Raw genomic sequence first — 21,331 nt, forward strand, 5'->3', positions numbered from 1 at the left:
CAATAAAAAGGCGTGTCTAAATGTTGACTCCACCCATTTCATCCCGACAGTCAGTTTGTGCTGCACTCTGGCCTTTTCTTGTTTAATTTGTGACCCACCGTCCACATTCTCCTTTTAAATGCATGTTGCCACACAAGCTTCCTGTTACATTAAAAAAATCTTTATGCCATTTTGAAAAGAAATAAATAACAAAAAAAATAATCATTTTCTTCATGCTTCTGACCATGTAGCCAACAAAAAAACAATCAGCACATCATTAAAGAGATACCATTAAGGGCAAAACAAAGAGGATGACCAGCCAGTAGCTTAATGTGCTGGCCAGAAGGCCTGTCCCAGCATTAAAGTCACAGGTGCAAACTTTGTCCTTAGATCTGGGGTTCTTGACTGGGGGCTGACTGGCTGTAGGCCGTGGAGAGCATCTCATCCAGTCCACTGCCACTGATTTGGATGTGCCTATTGCTTGGTCTATCCCACCTTTTTTCTGAATCCAGTACTCGTTACCCTTGAAGAAATACGTATCACCAGCTGTAGGGGAAGAAAAAGAGAGTGGGTTATTTAATGAAAAATCAGGCCACTTTGCAATGGGGGGGGGGGGGCACTGTTTTTTTTAAATGAACAGTTTATTGGCCTAATTTCTGACTGGGTGGCAGATTTCTCTGTAAGCAACCATTTTAATATTGCCACTGCTCACACAAAATTCAAAAAGGCTTCACCTCAAAAACTAGACATCAAAACTCCAATGATGGGCTAGAAATGTCTTAAAAACAAAAAGCAGGCCTGGCCCCCAAATTCAAGCAGTAGGCTTTGTTGCCTGCACAAGCCAAGAGAAGTTAAAGTCTTGTGACAGAATAGAGGTGGTTGCTCCTCCGAACTGTCATTACAAATAGTCCAAAGCCGACACCCTAAGTAATAACGCCGGCCTTTTCTTTAGGCAGAGTGTGATGACATAGCGGGCCGCATGACTTCCTCATCATGGGATCGACAACAGCTGTAAAAATGGTTAATAACCAAGGAAATTCTTCTTTAGCTCCACTGGCTGAGAAGGGTGTTGAGTAATTCAAGTCACATCTTGCTCTCTTAGGGATGATGACCAATGAAGATGAAGGATTGTAGCAGTGCTACATGATTAATGTCATTGTGAATGTATTTTGTGCTGTGTCCCGTCATTCGTAACGTTGTCCTGTTTACATGGTTTGTGTGTCTATGTAAAGATGCTCCCCTGGAAACAATGGGGGGGATAACACTGTGGAACCAAGGCCCCCTAACGATAATTGGTCCTGTCAATTCCATCGCCTGCATCCGATCATTCACTATTTAAATGGATGGACAGAAAGAAAAAAAAAAAAAAACGTCCCGTTCTACTAGACCGCCAATTCATTACAGAGCCAGGAAAAGCAGTGATCCGAATCATTCCCCCTATCTGTCTACCTGTCACTTTCAACACCTGACAACAATATCTTTTCACCGCAAAACCCCGAGGTTCTGGATTACGCCATGTACCGAGGATAAGCACGGTGAGACTGTTTCTTGTTGTTTGGGGAGAGGAGCAGGCCATCATTATCATCCGTGTAATTTCCATAGGACTATTTTTCCAGCTGAACCAGGTTCACAAACATTATCCATTTTCCGTTAAATCTTCCAGACTTTTATGTGCGTTTCGTGCTTTGTGTGTCTTTGTGAGTTCGTGTTCAGTGTGTGGTCGAGGGAGGGTTTGTATTGTGTATTAACTTTGTGCTGCACCTTTTCTTTTTATTAGTATACTTCCACAGGACACTTTTGGGGTTGGTTGGGGTGTGATATATAGATATATACATACAGTGCATCCGGAAAGTATTCCCAGCGCATCACTTTGTCCACATTTTGTTATGTTACAGCCTTATTCCAAAGTGGATTAAATTCATTTTTTCCTCAGAATTCTACACACAACACCCCATAACGACAACATGAAAAAAGTTTACTTGAGGTTTTTTGCAAATTTATTAAAAAAACTGAGAAATCCCATGTCCATAAGTATTCACAGCCTTTGCTCAATACTTTGTCGATGCCCCTTTGGCAGCAATTCCAGCCTCAAGTCTTGTTGAATATGATGCCACAAGCTTGGCACACCTATCCTTGGCCAGTTTCGCCCATTCCTCTTTGCAGCACCTCTCAAGCTCCATCAGGTTGGATGGGAAGCGTCGGTGCACAGCCATTTTAAGATCTCTCCAGAGATGTTCAATCGGATTCAAGTCTAGACTCTGGCTGGGCCACTCAAGGACATTCACAGAGTTGTCCTGAAGCCACTCCTTTGATATCTTGGCTGTGTGCTTAGGGTCGTTGTCCTGCTGAAAGATGAACCGTCGCCCCAGTCTGAGGTCAAGAGCGTTCTGGAGCAGGTTTTCATCCAGGATGTCTCTGTACATTGCTGCAGTCATCTTTTCCTTTATCCTGACTAGTCTCCCAGTTCCCCACAGCATGATGCTGCCACCACCATGCTTCACTGTAGGGATGGTATTGGCCTGGTGATGAGCGGTGCCTGGTTTCCTCCAAACATGACACCTGGCATTCACACCAAAGAGTTCAATCTTTGTCTCATCAGACCAGAGAATTTTCTTTCTCGTGGTCTGAAGGTCATTCAGGTGCCTTTTGGCAAACTCCAGGCAGGCTGCCATGTGCCTTTTACTAAGGAGTGGCTTCCGTCTGGCCACTCTACCATACAGGCCTGATTGGTGGATTGCTGCAGAGATGGTTGTCCTTCTGGAAGGTTCTCTCTCCACAGAGGACCTCTGGAGCTCTGACAGAGTGACCATCAGGTTCTTGGTCACCTCCCTGACTAAGGCCCTTCTCCCCCAATTGCTCAGTTTAGATGGCTGGCCAGCTCTAGGAAGAGTCCTGGTGGTTTCGAACTTCTTCCACTTACGGATGATGGAGGCCACTGTGCTCATTGGGACCTTCAAAGCAGCAGAAATTTTTCTGTAACCTTCCCCAGATATGTGCTTTGAGACAATCCTGTCTCAGAGGTCTACAGACAATTCCTTTGACTTCATGCTTGGTTTGTGCTCTGACATGAACTGTCAACTGTGGGACCTTCTATAGACAGGTGTGTGCCTTTCCAAATCAGGTCCAGTCAACTGAATTTACCACAGGTGGACTCCAATGAAGCTGCAGAAACATTTCAAGGATGATCAGGGGAAACAGGAGGCACCTGAGCTCAATTTGGAGCTTCATGGCAAAGGCTGTGAATACTTATGTACATGTGCTTTCTCAATTTTTTATTTTTAATAAATTTGCAAAAATCTCAAGTAAACTTTTTTCACGTTGTCATTATGGGGTGTTGTGTGTAGAATTCTGAGGAAAAAATGAATTTAATCCATTTTGGAATAAGGCTGTAACATAACAAAATGTGGAAAAAGTGATGTGCTGTGAATACTTTCCAGATGCACTGTATGTATGTATATATATTTTGTTTGGAGTTTGTTTCTTTTTTTAAAATTTATTATTAATGTTTAATACTGACCTTATTATTTTGCATATGGTTTGTTGTTTGGCTTATTTTGATTGTCGATTAATGGAAGTTTATTTGGAAGAAGTACGCCTTGTCGGGTGTAACATCCTTAGCTTGCCAGGCCCACGGGTCTTCGTGGTGTAGCTGCCAGTTTTGGCGAGCAAGTCAGCCACTATAGGATAACACCTCAAATGAATTCCTAAGTAGCGATACTTACCTTCTCCCCAACTGATGACATCATCCAGATCCTCTGGAATGCCCTGCCACAGTGACACTTCTTTTGGGTATCCCTGGTCCATGGTCCTTTTCTGCTCATCATACCTCCAGAAATGCTTGCCACGGAAAAAGTATGTTTTGCCATTGTGAGCCCAGATGAAGGCGGCATCAACTCCCCCAGAAGGCAGACCAAATTCGGTAAGTGAACGAGGGTATCCAGGCAGTGCCGTTGTATCCTTAAACAGCCAGTACTGGTCTCCTGTAACAGCAAAAGAAGTTTGGGTAGAGGAAGTTCATTTGTACTTTACATGTTGGGTTCCCAGCAGTCAAACTCACTGATAATGAAGACAATTTTGCTGTCTCCTGGCCGCTCATAAACTGCATCTATCTTTTTGAAATTCTTAGGAAGACCTTTCCAGAAGTTGGAAACTTGAGCTGGATTAAGGGAGACGAGGGAGCCAGTCCGCTGTATCCTCCAAAAAAACTCATCTGTGTAGAAAAGTGGAGATTGTTTAGTTGAGGTCAAGGGAGATGGAGGAGGATGAGGAGATCAGGAAAACAGGCTTCTCAAAAGATGTGTTTATTGAAGGTGAATGAAGGAACGTGCAGTTCAACGATGGTGAAACTGGCCAGTCCAAAGACTAAAGGAGAACAAGAACCAAAACTGGAATCACTAAACCAAGCCCAAGGGTGATAAACACTTCAACTCCGCCATGTTTTCAAGAACCTCCCTTCAGCTTTGAAATAAAAGCTGTTTTGTCAGCCGAGAAAAAGGGCAAATGTTAGAATTATGAAGGTGGCTGGAAAAAGAGACCTCCAAAATGCAAGCAGAAGAGATAGGATTTGTAACAATCTTACCTCGTTCCTAATTGCTAAACCAAAAATCTAAGATGATACCTGAAAAAAGGAACTCTTAACAGCAATCACACAAAGAATTCTGTAGATTTCTCCGGAAACTCTGGTCACCAGGAACTACAAAGTGTCGACCTTTTATCGTGTCTCAGTGAAAACATCAGCCCTGGACACCTCCGAGGGTTATTGGACAGCAATGTTGTAGCAACCACTGATCAATGGGGAGGTTTGCAGGAAAAAAAAGATGTATTTGGAAATACATAATCATTAGAAAATGGATTCTACAACCCCAAATACCTACAGTATATCCAGATATAGCGGTTAAATATTAGACCTCAACAAAATAATAAACTTAACTAAACCACCAGTCCAAAAGGGCAAACAAAACTGAGCGTACAAACAGACATGAACTGCAGTCTTTAATGGTCCTCTCAGGTGGTGGCGGCGGTGGCACCCAAGAGGGCCAATTCTAATGGTGGCTCCGCACTTCAAAATCAAAATAACACTTGGAAGCACGTGGGATCAATTTGAAATTACATACAATAATCGAGCAGGCGGAAATACAAATACATGAATGGCGTGAGGCACCGCTGCAGCCCTAGCACCCGATCTGCGGCTTTGGTCCATTTCACTTGCAGTGCCCCAAAGCGTTTTACTTACTCTTGAAGAAGAACACCTCTCCTCGGATGTTGGCGATAGCATCAAAGCCCCCCAGGCAGCGGTTTGGCAGGTTTGGTTGTGGGCTGTGGGACAGAAGATAACAAAGTAAGATGTGGCTGTGTTTAGAGTAATGGGGACAAAGTTGGAATGGGACTGAACCCTGGCCCCCTTTTTACAGATTCAGATGATGTATGATAATACGTTTTTTTTTCGGAAGATCGTACTGCTACTTGAGATCTGAAGTGTTGGACCAGATTGGAGAACATTTTGAGCTTGGATCATCAACATGGATGGTCCATCGCTAGAGTGCAGGATTGTTACGAGCCTGTGAGCCACCAATTTAAGGAACCCTGAAGGCAAAAACACTTCAGCAGGACTAGGATTAGTTAGCAGTTGACGAGACGTCGGTTTAATAAAAACAAGAACCGTTCACACTTGTTGGTGAGATCTCAACTGTTAAGAGATGATCAGTTCAACACGAGCAAGAACTGTTGGCAGTTAATGATCAGCTACTGTGAATAAGAACGAGGAAGATTCATGGATGAGGAACCACCAGGTTAACAGAGTGGGTGACGATCACTGGTTGAAGAAGCATCAGTTTATTAAAAAGCAAGGACTGCTCATGGATGATGAATATTGGGGTTTGAGGTTTCTATGGTCCTTATTGTCCTGTGTGCAGAGCCCTCTAATCAACATGGCAAACGCCACCGCTCTCCAGGGCCACGATTAATGAGTAGAACCATTTGGCCTCAAAAACATCTGACTTCCTTACCTGAAACATCTCAGAACCCATTTGTCATAACCCAGCAGCAACAAATTCTTTATGAAACACGTTCAGATACTTCTACCCCTTCCACACTGGCGTTAAGACCAAAGGGCAGCCCTAAACTTGGTGAAGATAATCACCTCAACGATTTAGAAACACCACACTGATGTGAAAAAGACAGTTGAGGATCCACCAGTTTAATGCAACCAGAGAACCAGAACCATCTGAGGAACTTCCAATTGAACAAGCACCACAATGGTCTCCATTCCTTCATTTAGTTTGGACTGAATGCTCCAAACCTTTGAGTGACCAACAATAGCGATAGCCAAGCCATCGGTGTAAGAGGTCTGAGATTCAGTAGTCAATGGTAGAGGCTGAAGAGCCACTAGTCATGGAAGAACCACAGCCTAACAAGAAGTAGAATTGCTAGCAGCTCAAGATAATGTGGAGGGCAACACAAGGGGCTTCCACTGACCAAGCAGTGGCTGTTGAAAGGCCCCCGATTTTAAGGGTGCTGCCAAACTTGGGACTACGACACCGGTGAGTGATCAAGATACCCAAGTGGCCAAGTGCATCACATCAATGTCGGCCAACACCCATGAAGATTGAAACCAAAGCTCCCAACTCATAACTCTCATCTCTTTTTTTTAAAAGAACTCACAAGCGCGTAGCCCTCGGTGGAGGTTGGCTGGGGACCTTAGGCAGAGCTGGTGTTGTCATCGTCTGAGTGGTGGGCTTGCTTGGGGAGTCCTTCCTACCTGTAGAAAGAAAAGTCAAGGTTAGGAGTTTGTTGCTGAAAATGAATTTCAGGACCCTGAGAGTGAAGAAAACTCCATCCTGGTCCAGAACCTCACTCCTAAAATTTTTGAGCTTCTGGTCAGCATTAGAAGATTGAACATGCTGGACCAACGAATGCATCAAACTAGCATCAGAGAACACATTTCCACTTTTTCAAGTCCATGTTGTCCTTACATGAAGACCAACAAGGGAGCATTACATCCAGGCCTCAGGAGGTGAGGTGCTTTCCGATATTTGCTTTCAGTGCCAACAAGCAAAACAAAGGAGGACATCCACCCCACCAGCCAAATCCATCATCACATAGCAAAATTCCATTAGATTAGAAGAAGTAATAACAGTAACCGTATGACAAATGTCCCAAAGCCCACGTGTTGACAGCCACTCCCCTTTTCCCAAACCGGCCTACCAACCATACAACTGCTGGATCCCTTGGAGATCATCAGTGTGCAGCTGGAAGGTGGTCGGATGACCCACCGGTCCTTGATAGTAGGGAGCCATGATGGAGCTAGAAGAAGATGAGTGAGCCAGACCAAGAGCATGTCCAAACTCGTGGATGGCCACCGTGTACAAGTCTGTGCCCTGGTCAGCTGGAAAAGAGAAAAAACAAAGGTTGGTGAAGCAGAACCAGCCTGATGGGACCCTGCTGTCTACTCTAAGATCAAAATGACTGCTGAGCAAATCTGACCCTCCTACCCTCCTTAAGGAGAACTGACTTCCACCACCCCGAGGTCTGATCATGCACCTTTAAGTAGACTTTATTGAACTTGGTGAGATCTGCTCAGAAATGACCTTGCTGGAATTGGGAAGGTCTGACTAGTTGAAATCTTTTTTATATATCTGTTAAGTAATTGGCCTCCGCAAGATCTGACCAGACTGAACCTGCCTGATATCCTCAAAATCTCTCCAGACCCGACTTAGTTCAGACTGCAGATATCTGCCCAGAGTTTAATCTGCTGAAATCTGACTAGACCTAACCCAGTCAGGTCACCACCACCACCGCTGAGATTACTCACATTGGACCAGCCCTGTCCTGACTCGGATAACTAAAAGTCTGACCAGACACGACCCATCTGAGATGACCAGTTTGTCTGAGATTGCTGATTTCTGAGCAGACCTTAACCTTCTGAGCTCATTACTGTCTCAACAAAACGTACCCTAGATTGGTAAAACATGACCTGTCCTGGTGAACATTTCCAAATTCAGACCTGACTTGTCCCAACTCAGATTACTCAGATCTGACCAGACCTGTCCCAGGTTGAGACTGTTGATATCTGACCTGACCTTAACCTACTGAGCTGACTGAAATCTGACCAGATCTATTGAGGTGAAAGTTGACAGAATCTGACCAGACTCGGGTGACTCCAATCTGACCAGACCTCACCCCACCATTGCTAAGATTATTGAAATCTGACCAGATCTGGAATTGCTGATATCTGACCGATCTGTCCTGGCTGAAATTACTGATCTCTGAGCAGATCTGTCATGGATCAGATTGCTCAGATGTTACCATGTTACTAAGATTTTACCCAAAGGAGACCAGACCATGATCTGTTTAGCTGACCACAGTCTGGCCAGGACTGACCTGACTGAGACTGCTACAGACCCGTTCTGGTAGACATTACCAGAATTTGAGAAAACCTGTCCCAGCTCAGACTGTTGAGATCTGTCCCACCTAAACTCCACCTAAATTTGTCACATGTGAGACTGTTCATGTGTGATAATTTCTGACCAGACCTCCCTGGCTTGAAACCACCTTTATCTGACCAGACCTGAACCTGCTGAGCTCGCCAAATTCTGATCAGGCTTCACATATCTGACCAGGCCTCCCCAACCTGAGATCACCAATATCTGACCAGAGTTTAATATGCTGAACATAACGAAATCTGACTAGACCTCGACCAGCTGAGCTTCTCCTTTCTGCCCAAATGTGCCTGATGTGAAATCACCAAGCTCTGACCAGATCTTGAACTGCTAAACAAATAGATGTTGTCCAGCTGAGCTTAGAACGTACTTGTGATCTGGACAGACCTGTCTCAGCTGACCAGTGTGGAGCTACTTGAGACCGAGCTGAGATCACCAATATCTGACCAGACCTGAACCTGCTGAGCTAACTGCTACCTGAACAGATGTGATCCTCCCTAGTGATCTGACCAGACCTGTGCCTATGGACATCACTGAGATCTGACTGAGCCCCCCCTTCTGATCTCTGTTCCACAGCTAGCAAAGATGGGGTTGTTGAAGTCTGGTCCAACCTTTCCCAAGTAAAATCCATGAGACATGGACACATCCAAACCTGCTGAGATTCAGCCAGACTTGACCCAACTTATTTATTGATATCTGACTGGACCTACCCTGGCACAGACCTCTTGACCATACGAGAGCCCCTGAGGTCTGACAGTCTGATATCACTGAGACCACCTCGAACCTCTCCCAACCAAACTCACTATGATCTGGATAGAACTGACTCAGATGAAATTGTAGAACCTCGTCCACAAAAATCTGTCATCCTGCCTGGACAGAACTCTACTAATGACCACAGCATTGGCCAGCGAGCAGAACCTCTAATGGTCAGCGACAATAAAATCGTGCCTACCTCCTTGCTGTAGAATTGTCCAGGTTTCTTCATCATCGAAATGGGTGTCACCTGAAATGGGGTGTTCGCCAGGGAAAAATGCATGTGCCAGTGTGCCACCGGCACCATCGAATGGGTAGCCGTCATCATGGTAGGAGCTGCTGAAGTCCACCACGATATCTGGAGTCACCGAGCCTCGCGGAGAGAGCTGCTGGAAGGTGAGTGGCACTGCATCCCCCCATACTTTAAGAGCATAGTACATGATGGAGTCAATGGTCCGAGAATCCAAGTTTTTGTTCTGCTCAGATTTGGGGTAAGTGTGTACCCTGTCAGGAAAAAAAAATTGAAAAGTAACCAAAAAAAGAAGAAGTTACGTTAGAAAAATAAGCATTTCACGATGATCACCACCAGATGTCGCTGTAGTTGCTACATTTTTGGTGTACTGTACTAAACAAAACTTTCAAATAACTAAACATTCTTCTCAAAGGTGCCCGTGGATGTCCTCACAGACTCCAAAGACATGCCGGTTAGGGGGACCGTGATCACCCTGCGACGCCTTGGCACCTGCCCTGGCATTGTTCTACCTTGCACCCGACGCTTGACGGGTTAGGCTTCATCTTCCCCACACTCCCATTCCGGATAAGCGGATTTACAAAATGGATGGCACGATAGATTGTCAGAACTGTTTAGTCAAATTCAAGGTGTTGGGGGCCGAAACCGATATCCACAACTTCGAGGGCAAGGTGGGTGCCACACCTGCATGGGGCACTTTTCAATGCAAGCGTAGGGGGATTTTTTTTTTTCATAGCTCGATATGTATAGCACCTTCCATTATATATAGTGCCTTTCATTATCTATTGTGAGGAGGAAACTTATTTACTGACATTTAAGCGACACAGGGCACATGTGGGACCCCCTTAGAAGCGCCAGTTTAGCACGTCTTTTGGGATGTCGGATGAAATGATGCCTGCACACAGAGACTCGGTTTGGTTTTGGTTTGGGTGGTCTCAGTCGTTAGGAATGTCACATGAGACTTCAGGGGAGCGCGCCATCAGCTAGGCTTATGTAAATGAAGGTTACAACTGAAAGTCGCCTGCTTTGAGACGCGGGCTTCAGTTGCGGCTTTCGCTCCGGCTAATGGACGACTACACGAGCTGACCACAAGGGGGCGCTGAAGTTCCGTCTTTGACGCCGGTTTCAAGTTGGATTTTCTTTGAGCGGATGAGACCCCGCTGGGATGTCGATTTCTATTTACGAACATTAAGATCGTAAACATTAAGAACCGATTTTAGATATTTCAGTGTTTTCATCAAACTCGCGTGTGGAGTCTCTCCTCGGATTGTGTTCTCAGTGTCCTTGTGTCTGCCAGCCAGTGTCACTTATTGGGATTAATAAAGTATCTATCTATCTATCTATCTATCTATCTACTTTCCCAGACAGAGACCCTAACAGTTGCGGGTCCCTCATGCCGGTGCTAGCGCCTGTACATCACCAGGTGGCGCAGTCGGGTCGCACTCACTTCCACGTTAGGCTCTTCTTCTGCCACAGCAGCCCGCTGAGCGCGTAGCGTCTCCGCCGCCGTCTGCGGCGCAGCAACTCCGATGTGCCGATGATGTCGGGCAGGGAGCAGCGGGGCTTCTGCATCAGCGCCAGGGTCGCGGCGTCTGTAAACGACAAAATGGTTACCACAGTTGCCCCGTTAAGGCGTCACCGTTACTATTCAGCAAACCCAGTTATATACATTTCTTACCCATCTGTCCAGTCTCTTTCAGACCCCCAAACCTCTGCATAGTTCTGATGGCTTCCTCGATCCCTTCTCTGGTCTGCAGCTGCGCTGTCATTGGGTCTGGAGGAGGGAGGTAGCCATACCGGGTAAGCCAGTCCTAGGAGGAGATCAACCATGGGATGTTATACAAGTTCTGATAAGATGCACTGTAAAAAATCCAAGAAAGGAAAATTTGTGGTTATGAAGAAAAAAATGTTGGTGCAACAACTGAGTTAAAAAATGTTGTCCTAAAACAGAAAAATGTGTTGAATAGATGAATATGCAATAATTGCCATTCAACTTAAAATATTTTATTAAGTGAAATAATGTTTCTGCACTTAGTCAGCTTTTCAGGTTTGACAAATAAATACATGTTGGCTGAGCAAAATCCTGGTACTTTTCATCTACTGAGCATGCGCAAATTGAGGAGTAAATTCAAACATTCTGGATTTTTCCAAACGACGAACTGTGCAATTTCTGTGCATTAATCTGTCAAAAGCAACGTTAAATGAACGGTCATACATTAACAGGTAAGTGAAGTTGTACACATATGTGTAATTTTGTTCAGTAATGCAAATTCCATACTTTGTTCACTGTTATTTTAACAATTAATACTTTGAACATTAACTTGGTCAGCAAGGTAATTAGTTTTCTGTAAAGTTAATATTATTTGCTTACTCTTTTTAACACAGCTCTGCAGGGCAGCAAAATGCATCACTTTTATGATTACAATCTGCTTTCAGACACATTTGCCATTTTCGAGTAAGCCGACATAGGCTTTTTGCAAGCCCGTGTCCAAACCTCCGCTTTTTTGAGAAACTATTGTGTAGATCTTTAATCACTCGCTATCGTAAGGTACGGGACTTTGGTGGATTACTGTAAAGGTGCGTCAGCACAGCGGTGGTTTCCTGCGTTATTTTGGCATCTACGGTAAATTCAGCAGTAAATGCACAAGACGCCAGTCCTGTTGTAAGGTTCATTCTGTCACCGTGGAGGATGCGTGTTCAGATGTGAAATGCAGTGAAACCAGCATTTTATGTATCCTGCCGATTGCACGCGTGCTTTGTTGGCACTTTGGAGGAAAAGTGGTGACCCTACGCCAGCTACTTATACAGATCTGTCATCTCTGATTCCTCAGTTTGAAGAAGCGAGGCAGGTAGCGTACTTTAAAAAAACAGCCATGGAAAACCTAGTTAGTGCATATTAAGTACGCGCCCAATATTTCATCTTCCCCCGAAGTGTCGTCATGAATGTCAAAGTAGTGTCAGAGCTCCTACACCAAAACACACTTCACATGGCTTACTTAACACAACTTCTGCATAAGGCAAATCAATGAGCAGCAAACATCAAGCTGAAGAGCACATGAAAACACATAAGCCCACCGACAACAAAAAGCAAAAAGACACAGAAAACAACATGTATTTTAGATAGCACAACTATAAAGAGATGATACAACAGTAATAAATACACAACCACACATATATATATATATATATATAACTTGTATAATACACATGCGCACATGCATTAATGCAATTGCCTATTTGTTGATAACACTTATGTTGTGGTAATTACAATTTTAAAACTAGCTGGTTGGCTTTACACATTTTATTTTTATCCTTGCACAGTGTGACAACTGAGGCATGCCTTGGAAGCTTTTCCCATTTCATTTTTTCTCTCCATTTAATAAACCAATCAACTAACAAACAGTATAGTTAAGATTATGCATTTTGTTATTCTTTTAGTGAAAGTTTGGGTATTAATAATCATTTGGTACAGAGTTTACCTTACTTTGTTATATAGCTAGCAGATCTGACATTACTTTGTATAGAAGTTGATTAATATTTATATTTGCTTTATTAAGAATAACTTTGTAATCAATTAATGTTATGAATGATATGTACAGTGATCCCTCGCTATATCGCGCTTCGCCCTTCGCGGCTTCACTCCATCGCGGATTTTATATGTAAGCATATTTAAATATATATCACGGATTTTTTGCTGGTTCGCGGGTTTCTGAGGACAATGGGTCTTTTAATTTCTGGTAAATGCTTCCTCAGTTGGTTTGCCCAGTTGATTTCATATAAGGGACGCTATTGGCAGATGGCTGAGAAGCTACCCAACTTACTTTTCTTTCTCTCTCTCTTGCGCTGACTATTTGTGATCCTGATGTAGGGGGTGTGAGCAGGGGGGCTGTTCGCACACCTAGACGATACGGACGCTCGTCTAAAAATGCTGAAAGATTATCTTCACGTTGCTATCTTCTGTGCAGCTGCTTCGTGACGTGACATGCTGCACGGTGCTTCACATACTTAAAAGCTCGAAGGGCACGTATTGATTTATCTCTCTCTCTTTCTCTGCTCCTGACGGAGGGGGTGTGAGCTGCCGCCTTCAACAGCTTTGTGCCGCGGTGCTTCGCATACTTAACCCTTTGCAGTCGTATTTAATTTTCAACGTCACGCTACATTAGTCGTAATTAATTATTGAAAAAACGCCAATAATTACAGCAGTTATTTTTTTCAAGCACGTAGGAATAACACAGGCCACTTTTCTCGACCAGGCGACTGTGCAAATTGGTCAGAAACTTGCAGGGCCACCAGCGGTGGCCTGACGACCTATAGCGCACTTTTTACTAAGGCCAGTTTTCTGGCCTAACGACCGCAAAGGGTTAAAAGCCAAACAGCCCTATTGATTTGTCTGCTTTTCTCTATCTCTTTGACATTCTCTGCTCCTGATGCGCACTCCTTTGAAGAGGAAGATATGTTTGCATTCTTTTAATTGTGAGACTGAACTGTCATCTCTGTCTTGTCATGGAGCACAGTTTAAACTTTTGAAAAAGAGACAAATGTTTGTTTGCAGTGTTTGAATAACGTTCCTGTCTCTCTACAACCTCCTGTGTTTCTGCGCAAATCTGTGACCCAAGCATGACAATATAAAAATAACCATATAAACATATGGTTTCTACTTCGCGGATTTTCTTATTTCGCGGGGGGGTCTGGAACGCAACCCCCGCGATGGAGGAGGGATTACTGTACAACATTCTCAGCACATTGTAACACATCTCTGCAGTACTCCAGTTTGAATTTAACACTGGGTATGTCTGCCCAGGGTGAACTTTCACTTTAATTTATAACATTCTCTGTCAGTGATCAGATTCATGTAAGCACCATTATGTTTTTAGTTTGAGTCTTTATATGTAAATTTATTGTTTGAAAATCTCCTAAATACATAACTTTTTGTTTTTATTTTAGATGTTTAATTCTCAACAAAAGTCAATGCAGTGCTGCTCTTGTAAATTTTCCATGCAACAGGATGAGCCAAAGTTATACACAATTGAACAACGATGGCCAGGGCTTTGTGTTGAAGAACAGGTAAGTATTAAATTCCACATGTCACTTTAATGTCTTCAACACCCTTGGTTTGTTTCTGAAGTGTATTATCTCAGTCCTCACTCGCTGTCTTGCTTACACGTTGGTTTATGCAGAATTTCTACACATAACGTGTGCTGATCATGAAGTTACTCCTAACATCTCTGGACAGTTCTACTGTGGGCTTGCTTATGATGTACAGAGCTCAAGAGGAAATGGAGAATCTACTAGAAAAACAGGATATGCAGGTAGATAACGTATCTAAAGTCATTTTACCAATGTATCAACTTCAGAGTAATCTAGATTTTTCTTTTTAGCTTCATCTGTGGATCATAAGCTAAGCAATCGCTTTTCCCTCCATTCATTGACTTATCTTGTGTTGGTTTTGTTTTTCTTTTCTTTCACAGAGCACAGACTTAACAGCGCACAGGACAGACATTGTTCTTCTGAGTCTTCCCTTCTACCTGCCAGAGCTGGCCTCAATTTCAAAACCATCCTGGTAATTTGCTTTCCTCATTTTGAGGCGCATCAGTTTGATGTTTTATGGGGGTGTGACTTGCATTAATATACGCAGACCTTTGATATCTTCTTACAGTTTATGTGATACTCATGACAATGGTCATTTTTATGAAGTGTCTAATTTTAATTCATGTCTTTTGTAGAATTCTGCAAGGAACATTACGATGGGAATTTTAGAGTTGGTCAGGAATGGCGTCCCTTCAAGATTGCTGTGCAGTGCAGTAAATGTTGTAATTGTCCTTGAAGAGGAGGTGGTTATGGAGAACCTGGGAAACTTTACAAATGCCTTTACAGTCCTGTTTTGCTCACTTTATGCTTTTAACATGAACTATCGCAAGAACCTTAAATACACATTTGTGGTGCTCCAGAAAGTGTTCCAGTACCTTGGAAATGACTACACTGCTAGAGTGCAATCTCTAAAAAACAAACTATCTGCAAATATAATACAAATTTCTGTGTGACAATTCCAGTTAATTTTGTCAGTTTGGGCCCCTGCTTTTGAAGAAAAAAAAAGTCTTTGATCGCAGTTTTAGTTAAATGGAATTGACTGTTAGATAGATAGATAGATAGATAGATAGATAGATAGATAGATAGATAGATAGATAGATAGATAGATAGATAGATAGATAGATAGATAGATAGATAGATAGATAGATAGATAGATAGATAGAATTTGGTATAGTAGGCAGGATTAGATAGATAGATAGATAGATAGATAGATAGATAGATAGATAGATAGATAGATAGATAGATAGATAGATAGATAGATAGATAGATAGATAGATAGATAGATAGATAGATAGATAGATAGATACTTTATTAATCCTGATGGGAAATTCACATTCTTCAGCAGCAGCATACTGATACAATAAATAATATTAAATTAAAGAATGATAATAATACAGGTGAAAAAAACAGACAATAACTATGTAAAATGTTAAATGTTAACGTTTACCCCCCCTGGTGGAATTAAAGAGTCGCATAGTTTGGGGGAGGAACGATCTCCTCAATCTGTCTGTGGAGCAGGACAGTGACAGCAGTCTGTCGCTGAAGCTGCTCTTCTGTCTGGAGATGACATTATTTAGTGGATGCAGTGGATTCTCCATAATTGATAGGAGCCTGCTGAGCGCCCTTCGCTCTGCCACAGATGTTAAACTGTCCAGCTCCATGCCAACAATAGAGCTTGCCTTCCTCACCAGTTTGTCCAGGCGTGAGGCGTCTTTCCTCTTAATGCTGCCTCCCCAGCACACCACTGCGTAGAAGAGGGCGCTCGCCACAACTGTCTGATAGAACATCTGCAGCATCTTATTGCAGATGTTGAAGGACGCCAGCCTTCTAAGGTAGTATAACCGGCTCTGTCCTTTCTTACACAGCGCATCAGTATTGGCAGTCCAGTCTAATTTATCATCCAGCTGCACTCCCAGATATTTCTAGGTCTGCACCATCTGCACACAGTCACCTTTGATGATCACTGGGTCTATGAGGGGTCTGGGCCTCCTAAAATCCACCACCAGCTCCTTGGTTTTGCTGGTGTTCAGGTGTAGGTGGTTTGAGTCGGACCATTTAACAAAGTCATTGATTAGGTCCCTATACTCCTCCTCCAGCCCATTCCTGATACAGCCCACGATAGCAGTGTCATCAGCGAACTTTTGCACATGGCAGGACTCTGAGTTATATTGGAAGTCCGATGTATATAGGCTGAACAGGACCGTTAAATGTTAAATGTTAAATGTTAAATGTTCTGTTGTCTTATTTGATTTATTTGTTTTCTAAGTAAGTCTCTAAATCTGGATTCCTTCACCATTCTACTGCTCTTACATAAAGCATTCTTTCTTAAATGCACAGTAATATTGCAGCTGCAAAGTTATAAATGTTAAGAATTTAAAGTGATAGGTCAATAAAATATTTAAAATATTTTGTTTTTGTCCTGTATTATTCAATAAATTCTGTATTAGTTTTAATTTGTAGAGCATAAAATTTACAGTTGGGCTTGGTTTTTAGTACTGGCTTTGTAGTTAACTAAACTAAACAACAGTATTTAATACAACACAGAATTTGTAGTTAGAACAACAAGCTGATCTGATGAGTACCGACAATGTAACTGACACAACTTATTATTGTTATTTGAGCCAACATGGTAAGGATGTCAACACAAATCAAAATAATCAATTTACACAACTTTAATTAGGTGAACTCAAATTTTTGAGTGCAACAGGTCACTAGAAAATTTAAAATTAAAAAGGACAACATTTTTTTACAGTGTGGGGGGCGCGCTGTGTGAGCTGTTGGAGGGTCCTGGGACATAACGGAGATCTGCTTTCACCAAAACACCCGAACAGCCATTAAGGTAAATGGAGCGAAAACAGTGGAAGGGTGGATATCCTTAAGTTTAGGGCTTCTCATTTTTGAAGGTATGCCCCAAATTCAGTACCTATCTCAACAGGTGTGTGCTGCCATCTCATCCCAGGACGCACTCAACATTTCAAGAGACATTTCAGTTGCCTAAACGGATGAAATGAAGAAAACGGACCGCCAGCGCTGCCATTCGGACACACGAAACCGTAAAGCCTCCGATTAAACAAAAGTATTGGGTTGGCTACAAACGGACTTCAGAAGTAACCCGGATAGCCCGGGACTGTCCGATGCTCTGAAGCTTCGAGGCTTATTCTGATTACTTTGTGACCATCTAAAATGCGAAAGGCGCTATGCGGCAAGAAGTATAACCGACTGACTGGCCGAGATAAAGGAAATGAGAGCAGGGTGACATCAACACTGGCGGCTTTACTCAAACTCTCCAGACAGCCGCTCCTCATATAGCGCCAGGAGCCATGTGGCAGACTGAGAGCGCTTCAAATGGGCGTCTCCTGGGGAAAAAGTGCGACCCTCCTGTCACTTGCAGTAATTGGCCTGAAGGGACTTGGGCTGCAAGGATGTCACCAAGACAGGCTGTCACCCGCCGCATGAAACCGCGAAAGAAAAGAAGCCGGCGGCCTTTAATGTCTCCTGAGAGGGGACAGACAATAAGAACAAAGAAAAAAAAAAGAAAAGAAAGAAAAAGGAAAAGACAGAAGTGAGCGACAGGCAGCGTCGGAGCTCAGAAAGCCCACTTGAGAGAAGCAACGTCAGCCTGTCGCTTGTCCTGACCGGTGGGCTTAACGTCCGACTGAGAGACGAAACAGGGAGGAGAACATGAAGGTCCAAGTAGACGACGACCAGGCTGAGAATCAGACACAGCTGTCGGGTGTAATGATCAAACTCTGTATTATATAGCGCCTTTCAGATCTATCTATCTATCTATCTCTGGCTACTACACCAAATTATATCTATCTATCTATCGATCTATTATATAGTGCCTTTCATATCTGCCTATCTAACTATACATAGGGCCTTACACAAATCTATTTATGCCTCAATTATGTACCCTTATATATCACATCTATCATACAGCGCTTTTTATTTCTGTTATATAGTGCCTCTACCTGTCAAGCAGTTAAGGATTCTTCACCTGTCAATTATTCGTCAAGATAGCTGAGTTTAACAACTACGAGGATCAAAGATAAAAACTCATAGACACGAACTTCTCAATACTGCAGTGAAAGGCGGACCGACGATGGAGTTTTAGTTTGATAAAGTCCTTAACGGTACACACTCGAGTTCTGTTGATGTGCGGCAGGTGCGAATGTGCAAATGAAGTGACAGGGAATTCCTGTGGGATTCGGTGCTTGGGCTTGGTCTACAATTTCTGTTATTTCGAAATTTCTTTAAAATATGTGTTTTCAGCACGTCATTTATGTCATTAACAGTTTTGCTTGGCATGGTTTTCTTTCTGTGCTTATTAAATCCCTAAAAAGGTGCTTAAAAATATAAATTAAAATAAAAAAAAACGTGCGGGAGTGCAGAAGCCCCCCAGCCAGCCCCCCCTCTTCAAAGTCCGCCCCTGCATCGAATAAGCGCGTTTTCTTAATTGGCCCGACGTGAGCTCCGAAGCCTCATTGGGCGCCCCCTTCGGGTCCTGCTCCTGACTCACCCCCGATACTTTATCTCTGATGACTCTCCGCGCCCCGCATTTGGATCAAGATGGTTCAAAAAGTTGGCAGAGTGAAGAAATAATAACCCTAAAGGCACTATATATAACAGATATGAAAGAAACTATATTTTAGATTGATATGAAAGGTACTATAACATAGATAGATATGAAAGGCGCTATAAAATAGATAGATAGATAGACATTGTGTTAATGCGTGCTGATAAGACAGTATACCATAGACATGAAAGGCGCTATAAAATAGATAGATAGCTAGATAAAATTTGGTATAGTAGGCAGGAATAGATAGATAGATAGATAGATAGATAGATAGATAGATAGATAGATAGATAGATAGATATTGTGTTAGTGTGTGCTGATGAGACAGTATACCATAGACATGAAAGGCACTATAAAATAGATAGATATAATTTGGTATAGTAGGCAGGATTAGATAGATAGATAGATAGATAGATAGATAGATAGATAGATAGATAGATAGATATGAAAGGCACTATATAATAGATAGATAGATAGATAGATAGATAGATAGATAGATAGATAGATAGATAGATAGACATTGTGTTAGTGCGTGCTGATGAGACAGTATACCATAGACATGAAAGGCGCTATAAAATAGATAGATAGATATAATTTGGTATAGTAGGCAGGATTAGATAGAGAGATAGATAGTGCGTGCTGATGAAACAGTATACCATAGACATGAAAGGCGCTATATAATGAGTGTAAAAGGAAATTCATCATAAATAAGCAGACGTGTAACGCACTCTATGACAGATAGCAATGCGGTCCGCACTAGCGCCTCTCCTTCAGCCCCATTGTTGTTGCCCCCCGCCCTGCCGGTCCCCGCCTAACGGTACTCACCACACCCTTGCTGACATCCACTGATTGCGGTCTTTCGCTTTTCGCTCCGCCGACTACGACGCTGGCCAGCAGCAGTCCCAGTATGAAGCGTGTCATCCTCACCCAGCGGCGCGCGGGTGACCCGAGCGCTGTCGCTGTCGCTTCTGTTCCGATGTCGCCCTTAATTCCGAGTCGGGCGCCGCATAAGCCGAGTGGCTTGTCCGCCGCTCGTTTCCCGTCAGTCCATTCGGTTTCAGGCGATTGTGTCTGCCGAGTGCGCGCTGCGAGGCGGGCGGGGCTCCTCCTGGTGTTTGTTGCTGCTGGAGTCCCAAGAGAGGACCGCCGACTGACCGGATCGATGAAGGAGTGGAGAGATGAAGAAAAGTGCGTCCTGCTAAGAAGAAGACCGGATTTGAGTGAGACGTCACACACACTCACACACTCACACACTCACACACACACACGCGCACACACCCCCAGCCCCGATCGTTTAATTGACAGAAGACTTGCAGCGGATATACGAAGCTGCCGCCCGCAATGAGCTCCAAATAAGGCCGAGGTTGTCCCGTACACTCGCGGTCAGTTTTTCTCTTTATATCTTCATTTCCTGAGAGGTGAGGTACAAGTCCTTCGGATAGCAGATCTATGTATAGCTACATCTGCCAGTCCTTATATGGAGTTATAGCGCCTTCACTTTTTATACATTTTGTTTTGTTGCCGCTTTTTTCTTCATATCTTTTAATTTCTTTTTTTCCCATCAAGCAGCACTCAATACCCAAAAAAGACAAACAAAAACAGGATTTAAAATTTTTTTGTCAAGGTATTAAGGAATTAAAAAAAAAAAAAAAATTAAACGCCATGTTACGTTGACTGTGGTGGGCTGGCACCCTGCCCGGCGTTTGTTTCCTGCCTTGCGCCCTTTGTTGGCTGTGATTGGCTCCAGCAGACTCCGTGACCCTGTAGTTAGGATACAGCGGGTTGGATGATGGATGGATGGACGTTACGTTGACCCGGGTGTTCCAACCCTCCGCTTTTAGCTCAGGTGCATCTCATCCTATGGATCATCACTGAGGAGTGTGGAGCCCACCTGTGGTCAGTTAGATGTAAATGGCACACAGCTGTCCAGAGGGGGTCCCACAGGTGAGCACAAAACCAAGCCGTGAGGTTCAAGGAGTTGCCTGCAGAGCTCTGAGACGGGACTGTGTTGGGGTGCACACCCCCGGGGGGGCTCCATAATTCTTAAACATAACATGTCTGAGTCTTCCTAGAGCAGGCAGACCAAGTTGAGCAATCACAGGAGAAGGTCCATGCGGTATGGAGAATTGACTGAGAACCTGATGGTGACTCCAGATGAGCTTCAGAGGTCCTGTGTGGAGATGGCAGAAACTTCCAGAAAGACAACCATCAATGCACCTCTCCATCGACCGGGCGGCCGGACAGAAC

At 43.5% G+C, this 21,331-nt stretch overlaps 1 protein-coding gene across 1 annotated transcript; it reads right to left on the bottom strand.

Moving 5' to 3' along the window:
* Positions 1-144: 144 nt before the first annotated feature.
* Positions 145-20,311, bottom strand: mmp25a (matrix metallopeptidase 25a). The gene is made up of 10 exons (XM_028814909.2): positions 19,910-20,311; positions 11,099-11,231; positions 10,868-11,012; positions 9,370-9,674; positions 7,187-7,363; positions 6,640-6,736; positions 5,213-5,295; positions 4,037-4,189; positions 3,702-3,959; positions 145-525 (listed from the first exon to the last, which is right to left on the bottom strand). The coding sequence occupies exons 1-10, from the start codon at positions 20,003-20,005 to the stop codon at positions 257-259; spliced, it is 1,716 nt and encodes a 571-aa protein (XP_028670742.1). The 5' UTR covers positions 20,006-20,311; the 3' UTR covers positions 145-256.
* Positions 20,312-21,331: the final 1,020 nt, after the last annotated feature.

Source organism: Erpetoichthys calabaricus, chromosome 12 (assembly GCF_900747795.2).
Source record: "Erpetoichthys calabaricus chromosome 12, fErpCal1.3, whole genome shotgun sequence".
Taxonomy (NCBI): domain Eukaryota; kingdom Metazoa; phylum Chordata; class Cladistia; order Polypteriformes; family Polypteridae; genus Erpetoichthys; species Erpetoichthys calabaricus.